The 22,866-nt window shown below is 39.9% G+C and overlaps 1 protein-coding gene across 2 annotated transcripts in view; it reads left to right on the top strand.

Moving 5' to 3' along the window:
* Positions 1–21,389, top strand: part of LOC143023163 (uncharacterized) — a 41,693-nt gene extending 20,304 nt beyond the window's left edge. For both annotated transcript variants that reach the window (XM_076181682.1, XM_076181681.1), the window contains exon 3: positions 18,986–21,389. In XM_076181682.1, coding sequence (XP_076037797.1) covers positions 18,986–19,306 — 321 coding nt within the window. In that variant the 3' untranslated portion in view covers positions 19,307–21,389. The remainder of the gene's footprint in view (positions 1–18,985) is intronic.
* The last annotated feature ends 1,477 nt before the right edge of the window (positions 21,390–22,866 follow it).

Below are 22,866 nucleotides of genomic sequence, written 5' to 3'. Positions count from 1 at the left end.
AGTACAATAGCAAAAATTTGTGAAAGAATTATCAAAAGTAGATGGGTAAAATATTGAGAAAAAAACGTGCTAAATCCAAGGCAATTTGGATTCAGACAAGGACGATCATGCGTCACCAATTTAATATGTTTCTATTCAAGGCTAATAGATATAATACAAGAAAGAGATGGATGGGCTGATTGTGCATTTCTAGACCTAAAAAAAGCTTTTGACAAAGTACCACATAAGAAGTTGCTTAAGAAACTAGAATCTGAAGGAGGAATACAAGGTAAATTACTAAATTGGATGGAAGACTTTTTGCAAAAAAGAAAAATGAGAGTAGTGATAAGAAACCAGCACTCAAAATGGAATGAAGTAATAAGCGGTGTCCCGCAGGGAACAGTTCTGGCCCCAATAATGTTTGCTATATATATTAATGATATGGATGAAGGAATTGAAAGCTATATGAGCTTCTTTGCAGACGATGCAAAACTACTGAAAAGAGTGAAAACTGAAGAAGATTGTGAATCACTACAGAGAGATCTAAATAAAGTACAGGAATGGAGTAGGAAGTGGGAGATGGAGTTCAATACAAAAAAGTGTAGTATAATGGAATTTGGAAAAAGCAAAAACAGAATAACAGGATCATATAATTTGGGAGAAGAAGGAATAAAAAAAGTAGAAAATGAGAAGGACCTGGGAGTCATTGTTATGAATAATATGTCACCTGAGAAACATATAAATAAGATTTTTGGAGAAACTTATAATTTAATAAGAACAATCAAAGTGGCATTTACATACCTGGATGAAGAAATGGTGAGGAAAATCCTAATCACCCTGATAAGACCAAGATTGGAATATGCAGCAACGATATGGTCACCAAGTACAAAAAAATGTATAAAAAACTTGAAAGAATACAAAGAGCAATTACAAAACTGGCACCAACACTCTCAAAACTATCATATGAAGAGAGACTACAAAAATTTGAACTACAGACACTAGAGCAAAGAAGAGAGAGAGGAGATTTGATAGCTATTTACAGAATCATGAAAGGCATAGAAATTACTGATAGAGAGAATCTGATAAAATGGGATGACAGAAATACAAGAGGCCACGGAAAGAAAATTAAAAAAGACAGCTATAGAAGAGATTTGAAAAAGAACAGCTTTCCTCACAGAGTAATAGACAGTTGGAACAAGTTAAATGAGAAAGTGGTGTGTGCAAAAACAATACATGAATTTAAAAATTGTTTAGATAAAATGAGAAATGAAGACGGGACCCCACGAGCATAGCTCCCCTTCCCGTAAAATACAACTAGGTAAATACAACTAGGTAAATACACCCTTTCAACCGAATGGACGGCGAGAACTGGTGTTCCAAAGAAAAAGGAAAAACTACGTAGATCTCGGCATTCAGGAAGTGCCTTTTGTATTTATAGGGAAGGGGAGTGCTTGTGGAATAGTGGGGAAGTGATAGGGAAGGGATATTGAGGGAAATGGAAGGAAATGAGGAAGGGGAGGACTTAGTCCAGGAGTCCAGACGGCTGGTAAACAAACGCCGAACGGACGACTTGGATTTCGATGATGGGACTAACAAAATTGTAAAGATCAGAAACATAGATAAGAGCAGTTCAATGGAAGGTGAGGATAATAATTTCCAAGGATTTAATGAGGGGGCGGCGGATACCAACCTCCCCCGACTGGCAAAACTGGAGGAAAAACTTGAAAAAATGACTGAGCACTGGGAGGTTAGGTTTGGCAAAATGTCAAAAATTGCCGAGAGAGTTGAAAAATTGGAATAACTAGAGAAGGCGAACAAAAACTTAACTGATGAAATAGAAGACCTAAAAAGACAGTTAAGAGAAGTGAAAGTGGAGAATGAAGAATTAAAGAGGAATAATAAAGAAAACAAAGAGGCCATAGCTAAAGAAGCTAAGAGATGGAAGACAATCCAAGAAGACAATAAAGTTTCATTCACTGACATAATTAAACAGCAAATGAAAGAACATACTGAAGACTCGGTTATTAAAGTGATGAGACAAAAGGAGAATATAGTAAGAGAATTAGCAGATAAAAAGAAATGTATAATTATATTAGGAATGGAAGAGAAACACAACCCAGATAGAACCACAAGAATCAAGGAGGAAAATGAAAAAGTAATCCGATTACTAGAATCAGTTCAGGAAGATGAACCGGAAATTATGAAGCAAATCGAAGAGAAATTTAGACTCGGAAAGTATAGTACAGATAAGACCAGACCAATTAAGATTAAATTCAGGTCACAAACGACGGCAGAGAATATCTTATCCAAAACAGGGAAACTAGCAACAAGTGAACAATATAAAAAGGTATGGATAAAAAGGGAAATGAATAATGAGGAAAGAGAGGAAGAAAAACAGAAAAGACTTCAAGCTAAGGAAAAAAACGAGAACAGAACGGAGTCAGAAAAAGAGAGATTCTGTTGGAGAGTAGTAAATATGAAACTAAGGAAATTCGACATACAAGAGAAAAACAAAAGGGAAACAGAGAACACAATGGAAGTGGCAGAAAACTAAGAGTGTCTTACACAAATATAGATGGATTAATAACAGGATTGAATGAGCTGAATGATTATTTGAAGGAAAAAGAACTGGACATAATGGGAATTGTAGAAACAAAATTAAAAGGTCCACTACCACCCAACAGTGTAGGACATGATGCATATAATTATTGGATTAGAAACAGAGAGACAAAGCAAGGGGGTGGAGTTATGTTCCTGACTAAGAAGGATATAAACGTGAGGTGTGTCACATATGGAAAGAATACAGTAGAGATGATTATGATGGAAGAAGAAGACAGAGATAAGAAGAACAGAAAGTTTGTGATAAATTATGTGCCTCCGAAAACAGCCTCGTGGGAAGAGAGTGAACATAAAAGTATGTTAGAGGACACAAAGATAGCATTAAATAAGATAATGGAAGATGGAGGAAGAATAGTTATGATGGGCGACTTTAATTGCAAAGAAATCTGCTGGGAAGAGATGACAGTAAAGGGTGGAGACGACTCATGGGGAAACACTCTACTTGAGATGATTACTGACCATACAATGACACAATGGATACAGGAGAACACTAGGTATAGAAATGAGGAAGAACCATCGAGACTAGACCTAATAATTACATCTGAACCTAGAATAGTGGACAAGATTGAATATAAAACACCAATAAGTAAAAGTGACCACATATTGATTGAACTGGAACTTAATGAAGAAAAATATATGAAAAGAAATGAACAATATAGAAAAGGAAGAATGATGTATGAAAATACAAACTTTGATAAAATAAGAGAATTCTTTCAAAAAGAAAACTGGGAAGAAATTTACAAAGAAGAAACAACAGTGGAAGAGAAATGGAATATTTTGAAAAAAAAAAAAAATACAAAAAAGGAGTGGAAAAGTATGTCCCAAGACAAAAACAAGAAAAAGAATATGTAAAATGCTGGTACAACAAAAGTTGTAGGGAGTTAAAAGACAAAAGAGACAAAGCTTGGACCAGATGGAAAAAAGACAGAAGACCTGAAAAATGGAAAATATATACTTGTTATAGAAATGAATATGTACAAACGTGCAGAGAGGAAAAGAGAAAATACGAAAAAGATGTCATAGAAAAGTGTAAAGATCAACCAAAACTATTCTACAGATTTGTAAACAATAAACTGAAAAACAAACAAGACTTGGAGAAATTAAGACAAGGGGGAGTTGAATACACAGAGGAAATGGAAATGGCGGAAATTATGAACAAACATTTTAAATCCGTGTTTACAAGGGAGAACATACAACCTGAAGAGAACGAATGGAAAGAGAAAGTCCCCCCTATGAAAGAAATAGAAGTAACAAAGAATGAATGAAATATTGAAATAATTGAGTAATCTTGATGTCAGAAAATCGCATGGACCAGATGAAATAGCAAACTGGATTTTGAAAGAATGCAGGAATGAACTGGCAGACAAAATACATAGCATAATAAACAGTTCCTTGAAAGAAGGAAAAGTTCCAGAAGATTGGAAAAAAGCAAATATAGTACCTATATATAAAGGAGGAAATAAAGAAGAACCTACCAACTATAGACCAGTCTCTCTAACAAGTACAATAGCAAAAATTTGTGAAAGAATTATCAAAAGTAGATGGGTAAAATATTGAGAAAAAAACGTGCTAAATCCAAGGCAATTTGGATTCAGACAAGGACGATCATGCGTCACCAATTTAATATGTTTCTATTCAAGGCTAATAGATATAATACAAGAAAGAGATGGATGGGCTGATTGTGCATTTCTAGACCTAAAAAAAGCTTTTGACAAAGTACCACATAAGAAGTTGCTTAAGAAATTAGAAACTGAAGGAGGAATACAGGGCAAACTGCTAAATTGGATGGAAGACTTTTTGCAAGAAAGAAAAATGAGAGTAGTGATAAGAGACCAACACTCAAAATGGGATGAAGTAATAAGCGGTGTTCCGCAGGGAACAGTTCTGGCCCCAATAATGTTTGCTATATATATTAATGATATGGACGAAGGAATTGAAAGCTATATGAGCTTCTTTGCAGATGATGCAAAACTACTGAAAAGAATGAAAACAGAAGAAGATTGTGAATCACTACAGAGAGATCTAAATAAAGTACAGGAATGGAGTAGGAAGTGGGAGATGGAGTTCAATACAAAAAAGTGTAGTATAATGGAATTTGGAAAAAGCAAAAACAGAATAACAGGATCATATAAATTGGGAGAAGAAGGAATAAAAAAAGTAGAAAATGAGAAGGACCTGGGAGTCATTGTTATGAATAATATGTCACCTGAGAAACATATAAATAAGGTTTTTGGAGAAACTTATAATCTAATAAGAACAATCAAAGTTGCATTTACATACCTGGATGAAGAAATGGTGAAGAAAATTCTAATCACCTGATAAGACCAAGATTGGAATATGCAGCAACAATATGGTCACCAAGTACAAAAAAATTTATAAAAAAAACTTGAAAGAATACAAAGAGCAATTACAAAATTGGCACCTACACTCTCAAAACTATCATATGAAGAGAGACTAGCAAAACTTGAACTACAGACACCAGAGCAAAGAAGAGAGAGAGGAGATTTGATAGCTATTTACAGAATCATGAAAGGCATAGAAATTACTGATAGAGAGAATCTGATAAAATGGGATGACAGAAATACAAGAGGCCACGGAAAGAAAATTAAAAAAGACAGCTATAGAAGAGATTTGAAAAAGAACAGCTTTCCTCACAGAGTAATAGACAGTTGGAACAAGTTAAATGAGAAAGTGGTGTGTGCAAAAACAATACATGAATTAAAATAGTTTAGATAAAATGAGATATGAAGACGGGACACCACGAGCATAGCTCCCCTTCCCGTAAAATACAACTAGGTAAATACACACACACACAAATTAGACAAAGAAACAGTGTGTGCAAACACTACTCAAGATTTTAAGAAAAAACTTGATGCTGAGAGATACAAAGATGGGTTACCACAAGCATAGCTTCCTTCCCGTAAAATACAACTAGGTAAATACACATATCCCAAGGGGTTTTCCCCACTTACAAGGGAGGTAGCCGAAGTCAAAAGGCATAATTCCACTCCCACCCATTTCATCACAATCCACTCAATTCCCACTCACCACCCCTCTTTTCCTGGCTCCCCCTGGATGACTGGTCATCCTTGTATCACCCATTCCCATGGGTTAGAAGCAAGACTGCACATCCACAGTATGGGTGCTTTATTCAGTGACTCCCCCTCTTCGCCCCCTTGTGCAGAAAAAGAGAAGATATAGAAAAATCCCTTTGTGCTGCTTCAAAATATCATTCACATGTAACCACTCCCTAACCCCCTATCCTCCACCCACTTCCTTCCATGCATCACAGCATCATCCATATACAACTATTCTCCACTTGCCCCTATCTTCTGTCTTCTTTCTTTCTCAGCAACCATTTCATCCTCAGTTGCCAGATTATTAATACATACATATACCAAGGCTTTTTCCCCCTTTCAAAGGAGGTGGCCAAAAAGAAAAAGGCATAAAATCATTTCCGCCCATTCCATCCCTAAATACACTCCACTTTCTTTCACCCTCCCTTTTATCTTAGCACCTCCTGGATGATGGGTCATCCCTGCACCTTGTCCACTGCCCTTGGTCAGAGGCAGTGTCGCAAGTCACAGCACATCCACAGCAAGGCCGCTTCATTAAATCGGCGACCCACCTCCCCTCTCCGTCCCCCCATGCATAAAAGGAGAAGACGGGGAGAAATCCCTTCGGGCTGTGTCAAATTTTGCTCACACATACTACCTCACCTCCCATCCCCCACCCATTCCACCTCATGTATCACATCATCCATATACAACCATTCTCCATTCACCCCTGTCTTCTGTCCTCTCCCGTCCTTCCTCAACAGATATTCCCCTCTTCCCCAAAGCCCCCTTCACCCCATCCATCCATCTCATCCTAGGGCCTCCCCTCATGTTCACTCCCTCCACATCTGCCTTCCATACCTCTTTTACTAGTCTTTCTTCACTCATTCTTTCCATGTGTCCAAACCATCCTAATACTCTTTCATCAACCCTATCTCCCAACTCCCTTTCCCCCCTGTTCTCCTCCTCACCTCCTCATTTCTCTCTCTATCTAGCCTAGTAACCCCCATCATACTTCTCAGACACCTCATCTCAAACACATTCAAACACCTTTTCTCTTGCCTCTTTATGTTCCATGTTTCTGCCCCATACAGTGCTGTTGGCACAATCACTCCTTCATACAGTCTCCTCTTCGCATCCATTCCCAAATGTCTATTCCTCATTAGACTTTTTAATCCACCAAGGCATTTACTTGCTTCTCTCAATATGCATTCTACCTCCACCTCCACTCCACCTTTTCCTGCCACATTTGCACCCAAGTATCTAAAACTATGCACTTCCTCCAGTCTCTCACCCTTAATGCTCACTTCCAGTCTGCTGCCACTTTCACCCCTTGTACATCTCATCACCTTACTTTTACCCACATTTATCTTTAGCTTTCTTCTTTCACACTCTCCCAAACTCTGCCACCAATTTCCTCAATCCCTCCAATCCTGCCACAAGTTCAGTGTTGTCTGCAAACAACAGATTATTAATATTAACAATAAATCGGCATTGTCCTTCTCATTGTAGCATCTCTTGAATGAAGGGTCATCCCTGTCCCCTGCCAGATTGCTTGAATCAGAGGCAGTACAGCAAGATGCAGTACCTCTATGGCAGGGTCTAATAACCAGAGCTGGTTTATTTATACTGACTTATTATTATATGGTGCCTCCAAGAATAATTTCCTCACCCATTTAAAACCACCATTCATATGTTTTGCACTATCTTTGTTGCTTGGCAGACTTTACCCTTACATCCAGAATACTCTTCACCCCATCCCTCCACCTCATTTTTAGTCTTCCCCTCAAGATCCCTCCAACCCCTTCTGCTTTCTACACACCTTTTACTACTCATCACTTATTCTCTCCATGTGCCCATACTATCTCAGTACCTTTCATCCACCTTCTCTGCCACCCCAAATCTCTGCTTCACCTTCCTTATTTCTCTGTCAATCCTTGTAACACCCACTACGATTCTTTTACTGTTCAAACACTTTTAGAGTATTCCTTTTTGCCTCCTTCAGATGGTGTGCTGATGGCCTAATTAGACGTGTGGTGGTCTGACATTCACTTTGTTGTGGGTTAAAATCCCACACTTCTCAATGATTCACAGCAGTTACCATTACCTGTCCCAATGGTTGAGGCGCATAATAGGGCAAAGATGACTTTTTGGCTGTGGCTCTGTGCCTCCTGGCATAAGCTCCTCACTTTCCTTCTGATTTCACTCCATACAGTGCCATAGTTACAGTCTGCTCTTTTGCATTTGAGATGCATTACACCAGATTCCATAATCCACCAAACTCCCACAGAAGTTAACCCTGAAGTGAGGTCACAACTAAAGACAGACAAGAGTAACAATGGCATAACTACTGTACATTCAGGTCCTCCTCACAGAATCAGCCCATCAGCAGACATCAAATGCCCAAGATACAACCATCACACAGAAGACATAGAACTCCTAATATGCTCTCTCTCACTCACTCCCTACAGACAATGATATGATCTCTTTACTGAGTGACTTGTGGGCTGAACTGATGGCCATGGGTACCTACTTGAGAGCTGTGAGTCATGTGCAAAAGAGAACCAGAGCAATGGATTGATTGAATTTTATAGTCATGGTTTTCCAGGTTTTGCCAACTGGAAACCCTCAGTCTTCAATGGCTGGCAGCATTCCTCAGGTCCTTGCATAGATCTCTGGGAAGAAACATTGAATTGTTGTTTGAACATGTTAGTGTGAGACATGTGTGTCGCTAGTATATAGTAGTAGTAGGAGAGGAATAATCATCAGTTGTCAGCTCCCCATATGTGAAAAAGTGGAAATACAGTCAATGATAACAAGAGCCAGGGCCTTGACAAGAGACTTAATTGTTAGTTCCTTGAGGCTGCATTTCCAGGTGGAGGCAAGACGATCTATTGGTTTTGAAGTGTATGGCAAAGAGAGGGTTCTCTGATGTGTGCATTGCAGGCCCACCACGTGCTCATTTTTGGTCTTTCTAGTCAGAAACACTTAAAGCAACTGTTGATTAATTGATTGACGACTTCCACTTACTTTAGTGTTGTGCATTAGGGCTAGAATGTCATTAGTCATTTCATCCAATGTTGTATTGGTTTCTCACTTTTACATGCACCTTTGCTTTCCATCCCTTAATTTTTTCCTTATAGCCTTCCAATATTCTTTGACCTCTCTCATAAGCATGTCTTTAATGGAATTGTTTTTGCCCAGGTTTCCTTTCCCATCAGCTTTTCTTTCAAATCCACTCAATACCACATCAATTGAATAATAGCAATTACTATTCCCTGTAGTTTGTACCATTCATACTGCTCAAAACTTGCTTTTGTGCATGTTCTCATACTTTTTGTGCATTTTGATGAATTATTGCTCATAACACTTGCCTAATATTAACTGCCATCATTATATTTTAATTCTCAGTGAAGGTTTCAGTGTGTGCACATGCAGCGTATTCTGTATTGTACAGGCGGGTCCCATTTAGCAAGATCTTGAAATTTGCATCACCACTTATTCAAAGAACACATTGAATTCTAACTTGCAAGAATTGATTCAAGTATCATGCTGAAGCAAGCTCCCAATCTGAAAATTATGGTGATTTTATATAATTTATGTGTCAGAGTTTTTTTTTTGGCCTTCATGGATTTGGAAAAGGCATATGACATGGTGGACTCACTGTGGGTTTTTTTGCAGATATATGTACATACATATACATATACCAAGGCTTTTTCCCCCATACAAGGGAGGTAGCCAAAAAGGAAAAGGCATAAAATCATTCTCACCCATTCCATCCCTGAATACTCTCCACACCCCTCCACCCTCCCTCTCATCTTAGCACCTCCTGGATGACGGGTCATCCCTGCACCTTGTCCAGTGCCCTAGGTCAGAACCAGTGACGCCATACACAGCACATCCACAGCAAGGCCGCTTCATTAAATCGGCGACCCCCCCTCTCCGTCCCCCCATTGCATAAAAGGAGAAGACGGGGAGAAATCCCTTCGGGCTGCATCAAATTTTGCTCACACATATTACCTCACCCCCCCCCCATCCCCCCCATCCCCCCCCCCATTCCACCTCATGCATCACAACATCATCCATATACAACCATTCTTCATTCACCCCTGTCTTCTGTCCTCTCCCGTCCTTCCTCAACAGACATTCCCCTCTTCCCCAAAGCCCCCTTCACCCCATCCATTCACCTCATCCTAGGACGTCCCCTCATGTTCACTCCCTCCACATCTGCCTTCCATACCTCTTTTACTAGTCTTTCTTCACTCATTCTTTCCATGTGTCCAAACCATCCCAATACTCTTTCATCAACCCTATCTCCCAACTCCCTTTCCACCCCTGTTCTCCTCCTCACCTCATTTCTCACTCTATCTAGCCTAGTAACCCCCATCATACTTCTCAGACACCTCATCTCAAACATATTCAAACTCCTTCTCTCTTCCTCTCTTATGTTCCATGTTTCTGCCCCATACAGTGCTGTTGGCATAATCACTCCTTCATACAGTCTCCTCTTAGCATCCATTCCCAAATGTCTATTCCTCATTACACTCTTTAATCCACCAAGGCTTTTACTCGCTTCTCTCAATCTACATTCTACCTCCACTTTCACTCCACCTTTTCCTGCCACATTTGCACCCAAGTATCTAAAACTATCCACTTCCTCCAGTTGCTCTCCCTTGATGCTCACTTTCAGTCTACTGCCACTTTCACCCCTTGTACATCTCATCACCTTACTTTTACCCACATTTATCTTTAGCTTTCTTCTATCACATACTCTCCCAAACTCTGTCACCAACTTTCTCAATCCCTCCTCCAATCCTGCCACAATTGCAGTGTCGTCTGCAAACAACAGCTGGCTCACCTCCCACATTTCTCCATATTTGTGATCAGGAGAAAATTGTTAAGGGCAATCAAGAGTTTTTACAAGAGTAGTAGAGCCTGTGTTAGAATTAAAAATGGAGAGAGCAAGTGGTTACAGGGGATTGGAGATGGTTACAGAAAATGGAGAAAAGTTAGAGATGAGCTAGTTATTGTTTGCTGACAACATTGTGCTTATGGCAGGGTCAGAGAGAGGATTAAGGGAGTTAGTGATGGAGTTTGGGAAAGTATATAATAGAAAGTTGAAGGTAAATATGGGTAAAAGTAAGGTGGCTAGAAAGGGAAGAGTGGAGGTGGAGGTTAATTGTAGATTGAGAGAAGCAAATAAGTGCCTTGGGGTATTAAAAAGTGTAATGAGAAATTTGGTAATGGATGCAAAGAGGAGATTATGTGAAAGGATGATTGTGCCGACCACTGTTTGGGGCAGAGACATGGAATTTAAGTGAGGCAGAGAGGAAAAGTTTAAATGTGTTCGAGATGAAATGTCTAAGAATTATGGTAGGGGTAGGTTGGATAGAGTGAAAAACTATGAGGGGGAGAGATGGGGGTGAAAAAGGAGATGGGAGATAGGGTTGAAAGAGGATTGGGATGGTTTGGACACATGGAAAGAATGTAGATGGCAGAGGTGGATGAAGTGAATATGAGGGGGCAACTGAAGAGGAGATGGATGGATGGATGGGGAGAAAGGGGTGTTGAGCAGGGAATGGAAAAGGCGGGAGATAGGGGCAAGTGGAGAATGGGTACATATAGATGATATTGTGATGCGAGGGAGTGATTATATATTTACCTAGTATTTACATAGTTATATTATGGGAAGGGGAACTATGCTCTTAGTGACCAGTCTTTTTATCTCTCAGCATCTAGTTTGTTCTTAAATTCTTGTATGGTTTTTGCACACACTATTGTTCTGTCCAGTTTGTTCCAGACATCCACCACTCTGTGTTTGTGGAAAACTATATATTTTTCTTATCAGATCTCTTCTATAACTATCCTGTGAACGATATTTTGACACAGCCCAAAGGGATTTCTTCCAGTCATCTATTTTTCTGCACAAGGGGATGGAGGGGGGGGGGTTGCCAATTAGGTGAAGCAGCCTTACTGTGTATGTGCTGTGTCCTGCTGCATTGCTTCTGACCCAGGGCAGTGGGCAGGATACAGGGATGACCCATCATCCATGAGGAACTAAGATGAGAGTGAGGAAAAGGTGGTGGATGGGAGTAGAATGGGTAGAGATGGATGTATGCCTTTTGACTTTGGCTACCTCCCTGGCAATGGGGGGAAATTTAGATATTGATAGGAAATTAAGTTCCTGAATAATGCCTTTCTCATTTCATAAGCCACTGGTCACAAAGCTGCATTGTTTTTGGTAGGCACTTTAATAATACCATAATACTACTATATACCATGCTTTCATTAGGTCATGCTAGGTATCACTGGAATACTGTTTATACTTAGGATACTTAATGGTGACAAATATTTGCTACATATTGTAGATATGATGGACTTCATTTATTGATTTTATTTATTTTTCTTTTGCTAATAAAGGAATTTTATTTCCATAAACTTTAGTATGACAAAAGTTCCCATGATTATGATCTGTGCATCAAAGTTATTTTCAAAAATCAAAGTTACTATAAGCAGTGTCATGGCTTTCTGGTTATGTTACTGCAATATTATTTACCATAAGAAATGTTGAACTTAAACATATTAATATATTTCCAAAATTAATTAATCTTTTAAAGGAAATTCAAGTGCCATTGTCATTCGTATTCAGCTGAGGTTAGCAAAACAATAATGATGATTCAGTTGTCAGCAAGTTGGTAGTCTGTCATGAACCAATATATTTTATTGCTTTATTTTACTTTTTTATCAGTGTTGCTTATATTTAAAAGATTTTTGTTCTGGGGTGTAATGGATGGGAGTGGGTGCATGCCTTTGATTTGGCTGCCTCCCTTACAAGGGGTATGATGATGATGTTCAAGACTGTCAGGCTGAGCAGTCCTGTCTCACTGTGGAACACCATGTCTGGAACAGGGTTTTCCCATAAATCCCTTATAAAGTATATTTTGTGTTGTTGGCATGTGTAATTGTGTGCAAGGCAGTCTTCCATAATGTATTGATTAGCATGGGGCAAAGTGTTACATCCTGGACAAATGTCCGCAATGGTTTCATCCATCGGCCTCTGGTAACTTAGAAGGGCTAGATGGTGGCTGCACTGCAGTCTGGCCAGGTGGACTCTGTCTCCTCAAGGGAGAGAGGATTCAGAGGGATGGATGTTATGGAGTCTGGTATGTTGTTGTGTGTTGTCTTTCAGTCTGTTGATGAAGCCATGAGCTTTATGATAATGGATTTGCTTCTGGATGTAGGTAGCTGGTGGTTGTGGAGGAAGAGAAAGGAGTATTTGCATGTGATGTAGATATTTGGGTGTTGTTTTGATGTTTCATGGTGTGTGTGGGTGTTCTGCCACATGGTTTCATGGATGTGCCATGTTTGTGTGCCTCTCATGTCAAGGTGATCCTTGACTTTGAGGACTTTTGTTTCATTACGTAGATGGTCTGTAAGTGTTGTATCTTTGCAGAGAGATCTGTGGGAGGGCCCGAGGACCATTGTAGGCCACTGTGGGGCTCAGGGTTTTCCACTTAATGAAACTTGAGGCAACATTTAATAACTATACTGTTCCTCCTTTTTCCAGTTCCCTTGAACCTCTTCTTTTATCACTTCTATGAATATACCACTTCTTGATCCCCCTTTAGTTGGGGGAAAAGAATTCTGTCACTATGTTCTCATACATAAATATACCAAGGGCTTTTTTCCCCCTTAGAAGGGAGGTAGCCAAAAGACTAAGGCATAAAAACCACTCCCACCCATTCCATCCCAATCACACTCCACTCCCCCCCACCCTCTTCCCTCCCTCTTATCTTGGCACCTCCTGAATGACGGGTCATCCCTGCATCTTGTCCACTGCAGAAGCAGTGTCGTAAGACACAGCACATCCACAGAAAGTCCGCTTCATGAAATTGGCAAACCTCCCCCTCTCCGTCCCCTCATGCAGAAAAGGAGAAGACAGGGAGAAATCCCTTTGGGCTGCATCAAATTTTTCTCACACATACTCCCTCATCCCCCATCCCCCACCCATTCCACCTCATGGATCACATCATCCATATATAACCATTCTTATTCACCCCTGTCTTCTGTCCTCTCCTGTCCTTCCTTAGCAGACATTCCCCTCTTCCCCAAAGCCCCTTTTACCCCATCCATCCATCTCATCGTAGGTCGCCCTTCATGTTCACTCCTTCCACCTCTGCCTTCCACACCTCTTTTACTAATCTTCGCTCATTCTTTCCATGTGTCCAAACCATCCCAATACTCTTTCATCTACCCTATCTCCCAACTCCCTTTCCACCCCCGTTCTCCTCCTGACCTCCTCAATTTCACTCTATCCAGCCTAGTAGCCCCTATCATACTTCTCAGACACCTTATCTCAAACACATTCAAACTCCTCCTCTTCCTCTCTTTATGTTCCATGTTTCTGCCCCATACAGTGCTGTTGGCACAATCACTCCTTCATACAATCTCCTCTTAGCCTCCATTCCCAAATGTCTGTTTCTCATTACACTTTTTAATCCACCAAGGCATTTACTCGCTTCTCTCAATCTACATTCTACCTCCACTCCTACCTTTCCTGCCGCAATTGCACCCAAGTATCTAAAACTATCCACTTCCTCCAGCTCTCTCTCTTAATACTCACTTCCAGTCTGCTGCCACTTTCACTCCTTGTACCCACATTTATCTTCAACTTCCTTCTTTCATACACTTTCCCAAACTCTGTCACTAACTTCCTCAATCCCTCCTCAGATCCTGCTAGAAGCACAGGTTCTCATGCATGTCATAAAAGGCATTTAAGGGGGGCCACCTACGAAAACTCCTTGGGCTTGTATCTTGCTTTTTGTTCATCCAATTGCTTTGAAATTTTAATATGTTGTTTGTTGGTGTAAAGGGATGCCATTTGGTAAGTTTAATTAAATTTGGGTGAATGGTAGCAGCTACATTTTTTTTTACCTCACAAAATTAATTTTTCACTTGCTTTGAAGATTTTGTCATAGAAACTTTGTTCATATATCTACATTTTGTATGGATTAGTTTTTAAAAAAAAAATTTCGGCTTTGAAGGAAAAAAATTGATTTTTTTTTTTTAAGGGGTCCTAAATCTCTCCCCCCCCCCCTCCTTTTTTTATACAAATTAAAAAATCTTATTCCTACAAAAAAATCTATTTTTGTTGAAGTAAAAAATTATAAAATCTAACATAAGTTGATCAGAGTTTTTACCGATTTTGTGAGATTATTTGAAGTCCAAAAAACATTTCAAGATATCGGCTTCTAATTTTTTTTTTTTTTTTTTTTTTTTTCCCTGCCATGTGTATTCATCTGATTGGCATGAAATTTTCACATATGATTAAGTATACATTGTTGACTTAGTGGAGAATGATGAGGCATTTGGTCCCCCTTTCTAAAGAAAGTATTAATCACTCATAGGTGATAAACTGGGCAGTAATAACACACTCTCCCCTTCATCTCTGCATGTTTCTCCTTGGTTTGGTTTGAAGAGTCTTGATGCCTTTTCTTTCTCCCTTTACTCTTCTTGAGGCTGAATATCTTCTATTGCAAGCTTGCGTTTGCAGTTCATCTTGCAAGATGAATATAAGAGAAATATTGCAGGAATGCAGCGTAACAACCTCTTTGATGTCGAAATTTATATAAAGAAAAAATTATTTTAATGATAGTTATACGTAGTTATAAGCATTGAATGATACCTCATTTTCTAGTGCATGCATCATGCTATGACACCTGGGTCATTTAAAAATGGTGTCTGGAGGGGGAAGAATTTAATTTTTAGAAGAAAAAAAATCACCAAGTGATAGTTTCGGGTAGCAATGACAGGATGAGCGAATAAAACTGAAAAGTGAGATTTAAGAAATATTCATGAAAAATTCACTGGGGTGGGCCCCCTTAAATTGGGCAAATTTTGGATACTAGGAATTCTCCACTATTTTCCTCCTACAAAAATTCAGGGCATAAGGTCTGGGAGGAGTCCAACCAGAACTTGTAATTGGGTCATTTAATGTACATGGATATGGTACAGAGGAAAGTATAAGGGAAGAGAGTGGGAATATGTAGGAATATGTATGTAAGAAGATAGATTTGTTAGTGTTGAGTGAGACTAAATTTAAAGGAAGGGGAGTTTCAGTTTGGGAGTGTGATGGGGAGTGTCAGGAGTGATGAGTGGGCAAAAGAGGGAAGTTCTGAGATTGGAAAGTGCATAATGGGGTGGAGGGAGTCTTTGAGGATAATGTGGGTAAAGGTGAAATTGAAATGGGAGATGTGGGCTTTTATAAGCATACAGTTCTGGTAGTGAGAAAAGTGAAGAGGAGAGGGAGGCCTTTGGGAGTGATCTAAATAAGTTTATAGAAATTTTTGGGAGGAATGTAAATGTACAGGTTGGGGATCTTGGTGGTAGGTGAGCCAGTAGTTGCAGGAAGGATCAAGGTGTCAAAAACTAAGAGAGTTGATGATAGCAAACAATGTTTTAGAAGATAGGTACAAGTATACATAGGAAAAGTTGGTGGATGGGGAAGAGGGTTCAGAAGGCATTATTGGACTATGAAGTGGTACCCAAAAGAAGGATCAGAAGTTCTGGGTGTTCATGTTTTCAGGGGAGAGAGCAGGGCATTGTCAGATCATGAACTGAAAGGAAATTGAGTGGAGGAAAAGGGAGGGAGAGAAGAGCTGAAAATGTAAATGATAAAAAGAGAGAATACCAGGAGAAGCTGAGAGAAGTGTGGGAGGTGGTAAGAGATAGATTGGAAACAGGAGTAGAATAATGGGTATATTTCAAGGAGGAAGTGATAAGCACACAAAGATGATATGTGGGTTGAGGTAGAGGAACTGGGAATAGAAGGAGCAGCAGCAGAGTTGGGATGAAAAGGTAAAGGTAGTGGTAGAAGAGAAAAAGCAAGCTTATGAGGGTTGGTTGCAAAATAGAACTAGGGAAGCATGTAAGAGGTACAGAAAGAAGAGAGATAAAGCAAAATATAAGGTGAAGGAGGCAAAGAGGAAGGCATATGTAAAATGGGGTAGGAGTGTGACAATTTTTTTTAAAAGAAAAAATATGTTTTTGAAGAAGTTAAAAAGAGGGGTGAGTCAGGTAGAGAAGAAAAAAGGAAGGGCACAGATGGACAGGTGTTAATGGAAATGAAGGCAGTAAGGGGGAGATGGGTAGGATGTTTTAAGGATTTGTTAAATGTGGAGAAGGTTAGGGAGTGTTGAAGATGTATAGGATGTGGGAAGCTTGTTGAAAGCAGAATAAATATCAAAGTTGTACAGCTTGAATGAGGGTTGAAAATGAAGAGGGTGAATGATTTAAGGTAAAAGTGGAGCTGTGTCAGGGTTATGTAATGTCAACATGGTAGTTTATTGTGATAGGGTGGTTTAGGAAGTAAATGCTAGGATGATGGGTTAGGGATTAGAGATGGTGAGAGTAGAAGAAAGTGGGAGGTGATCCAGTTGTTGTTTGGAGATGACACTGCATGTGGCAGGGACAGAAAGAGGGTCTGAGGCATACAGTAGTGGAGTTTAGGAAGGTGTGTAATAGGAGAAAGCTAAAACTAAACATGAGTGAGAGTATGGTAATGATGCATATTAAGGCAGCAAGTTGAAGGTGATTCTAAAAGGAGAAGGCTAAAGGAAGTGAAGAGCTATTTAGGGGCACATGTACCAGGGAATGGAGTGGGATAGAGGTAATTTGTAGAGTAAAGGAAGCAAGTAAATGTCTTAGAGGAATGAAAAGTGTTATGAGAAATAGGTATCTGGAGATGAATGCAAACAAAAGACAAACATAGGGGTGGGTGTGCCCATGATGCTGTATGGGGCAGAGACTAGGAATTTAAAGGAGCTTAACTGGGAGATGAAGTGTTTAAGAAGTATAGTGAGAGTTATGAAGATGGATAGATTGATAAATATAGAGGTGAGGTGGAGAGTGGTACCGGCAGATAGGGTTAATCAAAGAATACTGGAATGGCTTGGGCATATGGAAAAAATGAGTGAAGAAAGACTAGCAAATTGAGTGTAAGGCAGAGGTAGATGTAGTGAACTTGAGGGGTGGGGAAGACTGAGAATAGTATGGGTGGGGCTAAGGCCTTTGGCACATGAGGAAGGTTTGTTGAACAAAGAAGGGAGAAGACAAGTGATAGGTGGGAGTAGAGAATGGTTGTGAATGGATCAATTGACATAGACTGAAATAATTTTTTTCTTGTCTGTTCTGTAAATCTGGGATGGATGAAAGAGGAGGGTTTCCAAGTAATGAAATGGTGGGGGTAAACCAATTCTACCTGTTAAGTCCCGCTGTGGATGTGCTATCTTGCTGCATTGCTTCTAACCTGAGCAATGGGTGGGGGGAGGGTTGATAGGGATGGCCATTCATCCACAAGGAGGCTGAGAAAAAATGGACAACAAATGAATGTTAGATGGTTATAAGATAGGTTAAGGGTGATTCTGTACCTTGAATGGGCCACACCCCTTGCAAAGGAGAAAGGACCTTTTGTTTGTGTATGTGTGCACAGCCCTTGGCTTAACTGACCCCCCATTTAACAGAATTTAGAGGCTGTGGACAAAGTACAGTGACTGAATAAACTATACAATCACAGTATATGAAGAACCCATCTTTAAAGTACTTAGTAATTCTGATAATGAATTACAGTAAAAATATAGTGTTGTATTTATCACTGGTGTTTCCCCTCATTTGTCCATTACATGAAGGGATGGGTGTATATTATTCCTTTTTATCACACTCATTTATGTCATGTTAATTTAAACAAAATGACAATTCACTTTCTTGTTAGTATACATTATACTTTTCTAATGGTAAGTGTGCAGCCACCATAATAATCCATTCCACCTCTAAATTTACTTCTAATTCTTTCTGTTTGACCTACCATTCTGGAAGAACCATAAGTTGTCTTCACATTGTCTTCCAAATTAAAAATATAAAGTCAATTTTTGTGGTTTTTGGGAGGTAGCACAGAGGCCTTGATCCCCAACCCATTTTTCTCACAAGTTCTTCACTCAAACAAGAATGCACAATGAGCAGACCTCATGTTCCCGGTTGGCTTTTAGGTCTGGGACCCGCCTGTATTCTATTACAGTGTATATTAATACCCTGTGTGAATGCAGTGGATCATAATGTACTGTACTTTGCATTGCATAACTAATTGTACATATGCCTCATAAAGGAATGTATAGTATATTAACTATCTTTTAGTCTCTCTCTCTCTCTCTGTCTGTCTCTCCAGTTTTGTTTGTTGATGAATATGGCAATGATACATTGATGATATATGTCAATAATTATGCACTGTATTTGTTTATGGGTGTTTCAATGCGCATGTGCTCGTGTTGACGTTGCAGGACGTGATGGTCGTGGGCGAACCGTCCCTTATGGGTGGCGAGTTTGGGGATGAAGACGAGCGGCTCATCACACGGTTGGAGAACTCACAGTATGATGGCACACCCTTAGAGGATGGGGGAGCTGGGGGACCACATGGGGCTGGGCCTGGTGGACCAGGTCCTGGCCCAGGTGGTCCTGGCAGTGCTCCTGGTGGGCCTCCAGGGGGTCCAAGTGGACCTACAACATTCAACAATTCTCCAATGAGTGGTCCATGGCCTCAAGATCCATCAAGACCTGCAGGCCAGGATGCAGACAAAAAGTCCCCAGCCATAAGCCAGTAAGCATATGTTACCATAGCAAAAATGAGCTTTGGTGCAATAGTGTACTGGACATGTGCTGTAGTGCAGCAAAGTACTGTTGCCCAAGTCAGCCTTCACCTTCACCTGCAGCTTTCCAGTGGATCAGTACAGGTTCAAACTGCAAAGATTCTGTGTAGTATTAGCTGCTACAGCAATTTGGTGCCAGCAACTTACCTGTGTCTGTATATTTGGTCTGCTTAGATAAAAGGATCTAATGGTGGTGTTTTCCAACATGCACCCTTTTTAATATGGCTGCAGGAAATGATGATAGGATGCTTTAAAAATGCAAGAAAATTAAAGAAAAAATACAGATCAGAATTAAGGGAACAGGTTTGAATTGTGTTTAGCATCTGATGCTAGACTTGGGCACAAGACTATGGCCCTCACTTGTCATAATGGACAGACACAAGAAAATGGAATCTTGTAAAGTATTTATACCCAACATAGATTTTCTCATCATTGTAGACAACCCTGCGAGTGGATGCATTTGTGTGCAAGAGTAAACCTGCTCATGTATGTTTGTGTGGATGCTGTGTGTGTGGATGTTTATAGAATTATGATTATTATTGTTCTTATGGTTCAATGGATCACACTATAACACTATTCAGGAATTTTCTACTGGGTTTTGAATGGCTCCTGGTTTTCTCAAGATATGAACAGTGGTACTTTTAATTAGAAAGCTATGGATACAGTGATGATTAGACAATTATGAAGGTGGTAGATGTAGGGGAGCAGTGAACCAGAATAATTAATATATATATATATTTTTCACTTTTAATGTATAATTTATTACTTTACATGATAAAAATCCATTTGTATTTTTCCTATTTTGTTAAAAACAGATTATCCATGAAATTGTGGTTTTCTTTCAAAAGTTATTTGAATAGCACCAATGTAATAGTGATTATATTGCTGAAGTCCTTTTTCCTTTCTTTCTAACATACTTCTACCCCTTCTTCAGTATTACTATTACTGGTCTGGTGACACCTATTTTTGCAGATCTTAATAATTGTGTTTCATTACCTTTTTAAAAATCATTATAGTAGCTTTCAAATTGCTTTCTGTAGGGGAGCTGACTTTTCTGTACTAGAACCAACGTGGAGTAGAATCTGCTTCTTATTTTCAAAGGATCGTAAAAGGTTCTAGTCCATCATCTTTCTCCGACTGCTGCCCTGAACTTATATAATTAAGAATAGATTTCAGTGCCCCCAAAAAGAAAGTATTAAATGCCACTACTTGAAATATATTTGTTAACTGATTTTAACAAAGATTATATGAACAGCACTACTTACTCTGCCGTAATCAGTCCTTATGATCCATGTTTTATTGGTAATTATTAAAGTAGGCAGTCTGGAGCCAACTAAAGAATCTGATAAGTTTTCTTGTGTTTTAGCTACAATACACTCCTGGGCATAAAAGTGTGTTGACAATGATGTTCCTTAGTGTTTGCTTTAATGCCAGTGGAGCAACAGCAATGGGTGCATTTGGATGGACTATGGCCAAAGCACTGCTGGCTGTTTGATTTTTTTTCCATTCCACATGTCAAGTTGACAGTTGATTGGCTCTGTAGCAGCCAGTGGGGGGTTGTCTCTGTGGTGCAGGGTAGGCAGAGGCCCTGAATATGTTTGGAGAAACAGTGCATTCATTAGTGTTGCTGTAGTCAAATTGAATATTTTCGTACACATTTTTCTTCAGTGTTTTGGTTGTTTTATATCTTTTGGCACAGATAAGGGTAATGTCTGACCCTAGCAAGGTCATTCGGAGCTTTGAGGTTCAACGCATCTACATGGTCTATCTCAACTGCGAAAAACATATTGTTTCAAGGGTTTTGTTGGACCAGAGGATGACTGTTGCTTTATGTCTCCGTGTAAAGTGTACAAATCTCACTGTGTGTCTGTAAAAAGAGAATGTTGCATTATGACTGGTGTATGTAAGATAACCTCTGATTGGTGGTTTTTGAATGTGCTGGTTTTGATTGGTTGCTGGTTTGAGTATTCTCAAGAAGACATCTGTTCTTCCCTGTTTTTGAGCATGTGTGGTATTGATAATAAATATTTTTAATCTATTCACTATTTTTATTGTACTCCTTTATAAGTCATGTTATGAAATGACTAAAATTAATTTGCTTTTGTTTTTATGATCTAAAGGCAGTGTTGCAGAAAATAATAATACATTGCCAAGACTACAGTAAAATCTGGCCCCATAGCACATCCAAACTAGCTGAAGTTACAATTGCAATTGGTATGTTTTCTCTGTTTAGGTCTCCCATCCTATTTCTATCTCAGATAGAGAGAGACAAATTTGTGAGCAGGGTATGTAACTGTACACCCCTAACCTCTTCCCTGGTCATTGCATTACTTCCCTCACTTACAATTGGACTTTCCCTACCAGCTAAGAATCCTGTTTCAAGGTCTTGGAGCCCTCTCCATCCTATTTTCTACCAAAGAAGAGAGAAGCAAGATCTCAAAATGGTATTCAAAAATGGGACGGTAAACCAACCAATACTTGCCACCTCCACGCGGTGCTCCTGGATAACACCAGGAGTGAGGAAATGATGGTGCCAGTATGTTCAGTCTCCATCTTTCCCACCAATAATTTCATTTTTCCTACTCCCTTGTACATACATATACCAAGGCTTTTTCCCCCTTACAAGGGAGGTAGCCAAAAAGGGAAAGGCATAAAATCATTTCCACCCATTCCATCCCTGAACACACTCCACACCCCTCCACCCTCCCTCCTATCTCAGCACCTCCTGAATGACGGGTCATCCCTGTACCTTGTCCACTGCTCTGGGTCAGAAGCAGTGTTGCAAGACACAGCACATCAACAGCAAGGCCGCTTCATTAAATCGGCGACCCCCCCCTCTCCGTCCCCCTTTGCATAAAAGGAGAGGACGGGGAGAAATCCCTTCGGGCTGCGTAAAATTTTGCTCACACATACTACCACACCCCCCATCCCCGCCCATTCCACCTCATGCATCACAACATCATCCATATACAACCATTCTCCATTCATCCCTATCTTCTGTCCTCTCCTGTCCTCTCCTGTCCTTCCTCAACAGACATTCCCCTCTTCCCCAAAGCCCCCTTCACCCTATCCATCCACCTCATCCTAGGACGTCCCCTCATGTTCACTCCCTCCACATCTGCCTTCCATACCTCTTTTACTAGTCTTTCTTCACTCATTCTTTCCATGTGTCCAAACCATCCTTGTAAGGGGGAAAAAGCCTTTGGTATATGTATGCATGTGTAACTGTAAGTCCTTCAGTGATGGTACATGTTAGTTGGGGCAGGAAGTGGTGATCACTGAAACCCCTTGATCACAAGCTACATGACAGGTGATGAAGACCCAATGGTCTTCCTGTGCGAGGATGTGTAGCACAGTTAATTCAGTAGCCTACACAACTGAGCAATCCTTTCAGTTTGTTGATGAAACAGTGAGTGATATGATTATGGATATACTTCTGGAGGCTGGTGTCTGATGGTTGTGTAGGAAGAGAGGAGAGTATTTGTGTGTTGTTTTGATGTTTCTTAGCATCTGTG

This window comes from Oratosquilla oratoria, unplaced genomic scaffold, assembly GCF_046742065.1.
Source record: "Oratosquilla oratoria isolate Oo_2021 unplaced genomic scaffold, ASM4674206v1 SCAFFOLD45, whole genome shotgun sequence".
Taxonomy (NCBI): Eukaryota; Metazoa; Arthropoda; class Malacostraca; order Stomatopoda; family Squillidae; genus Oratosquilla; species Oratosquilla oratoria.
This window is presented reverse-complemented; position numbering and strand designations above follow the sequence as displayed.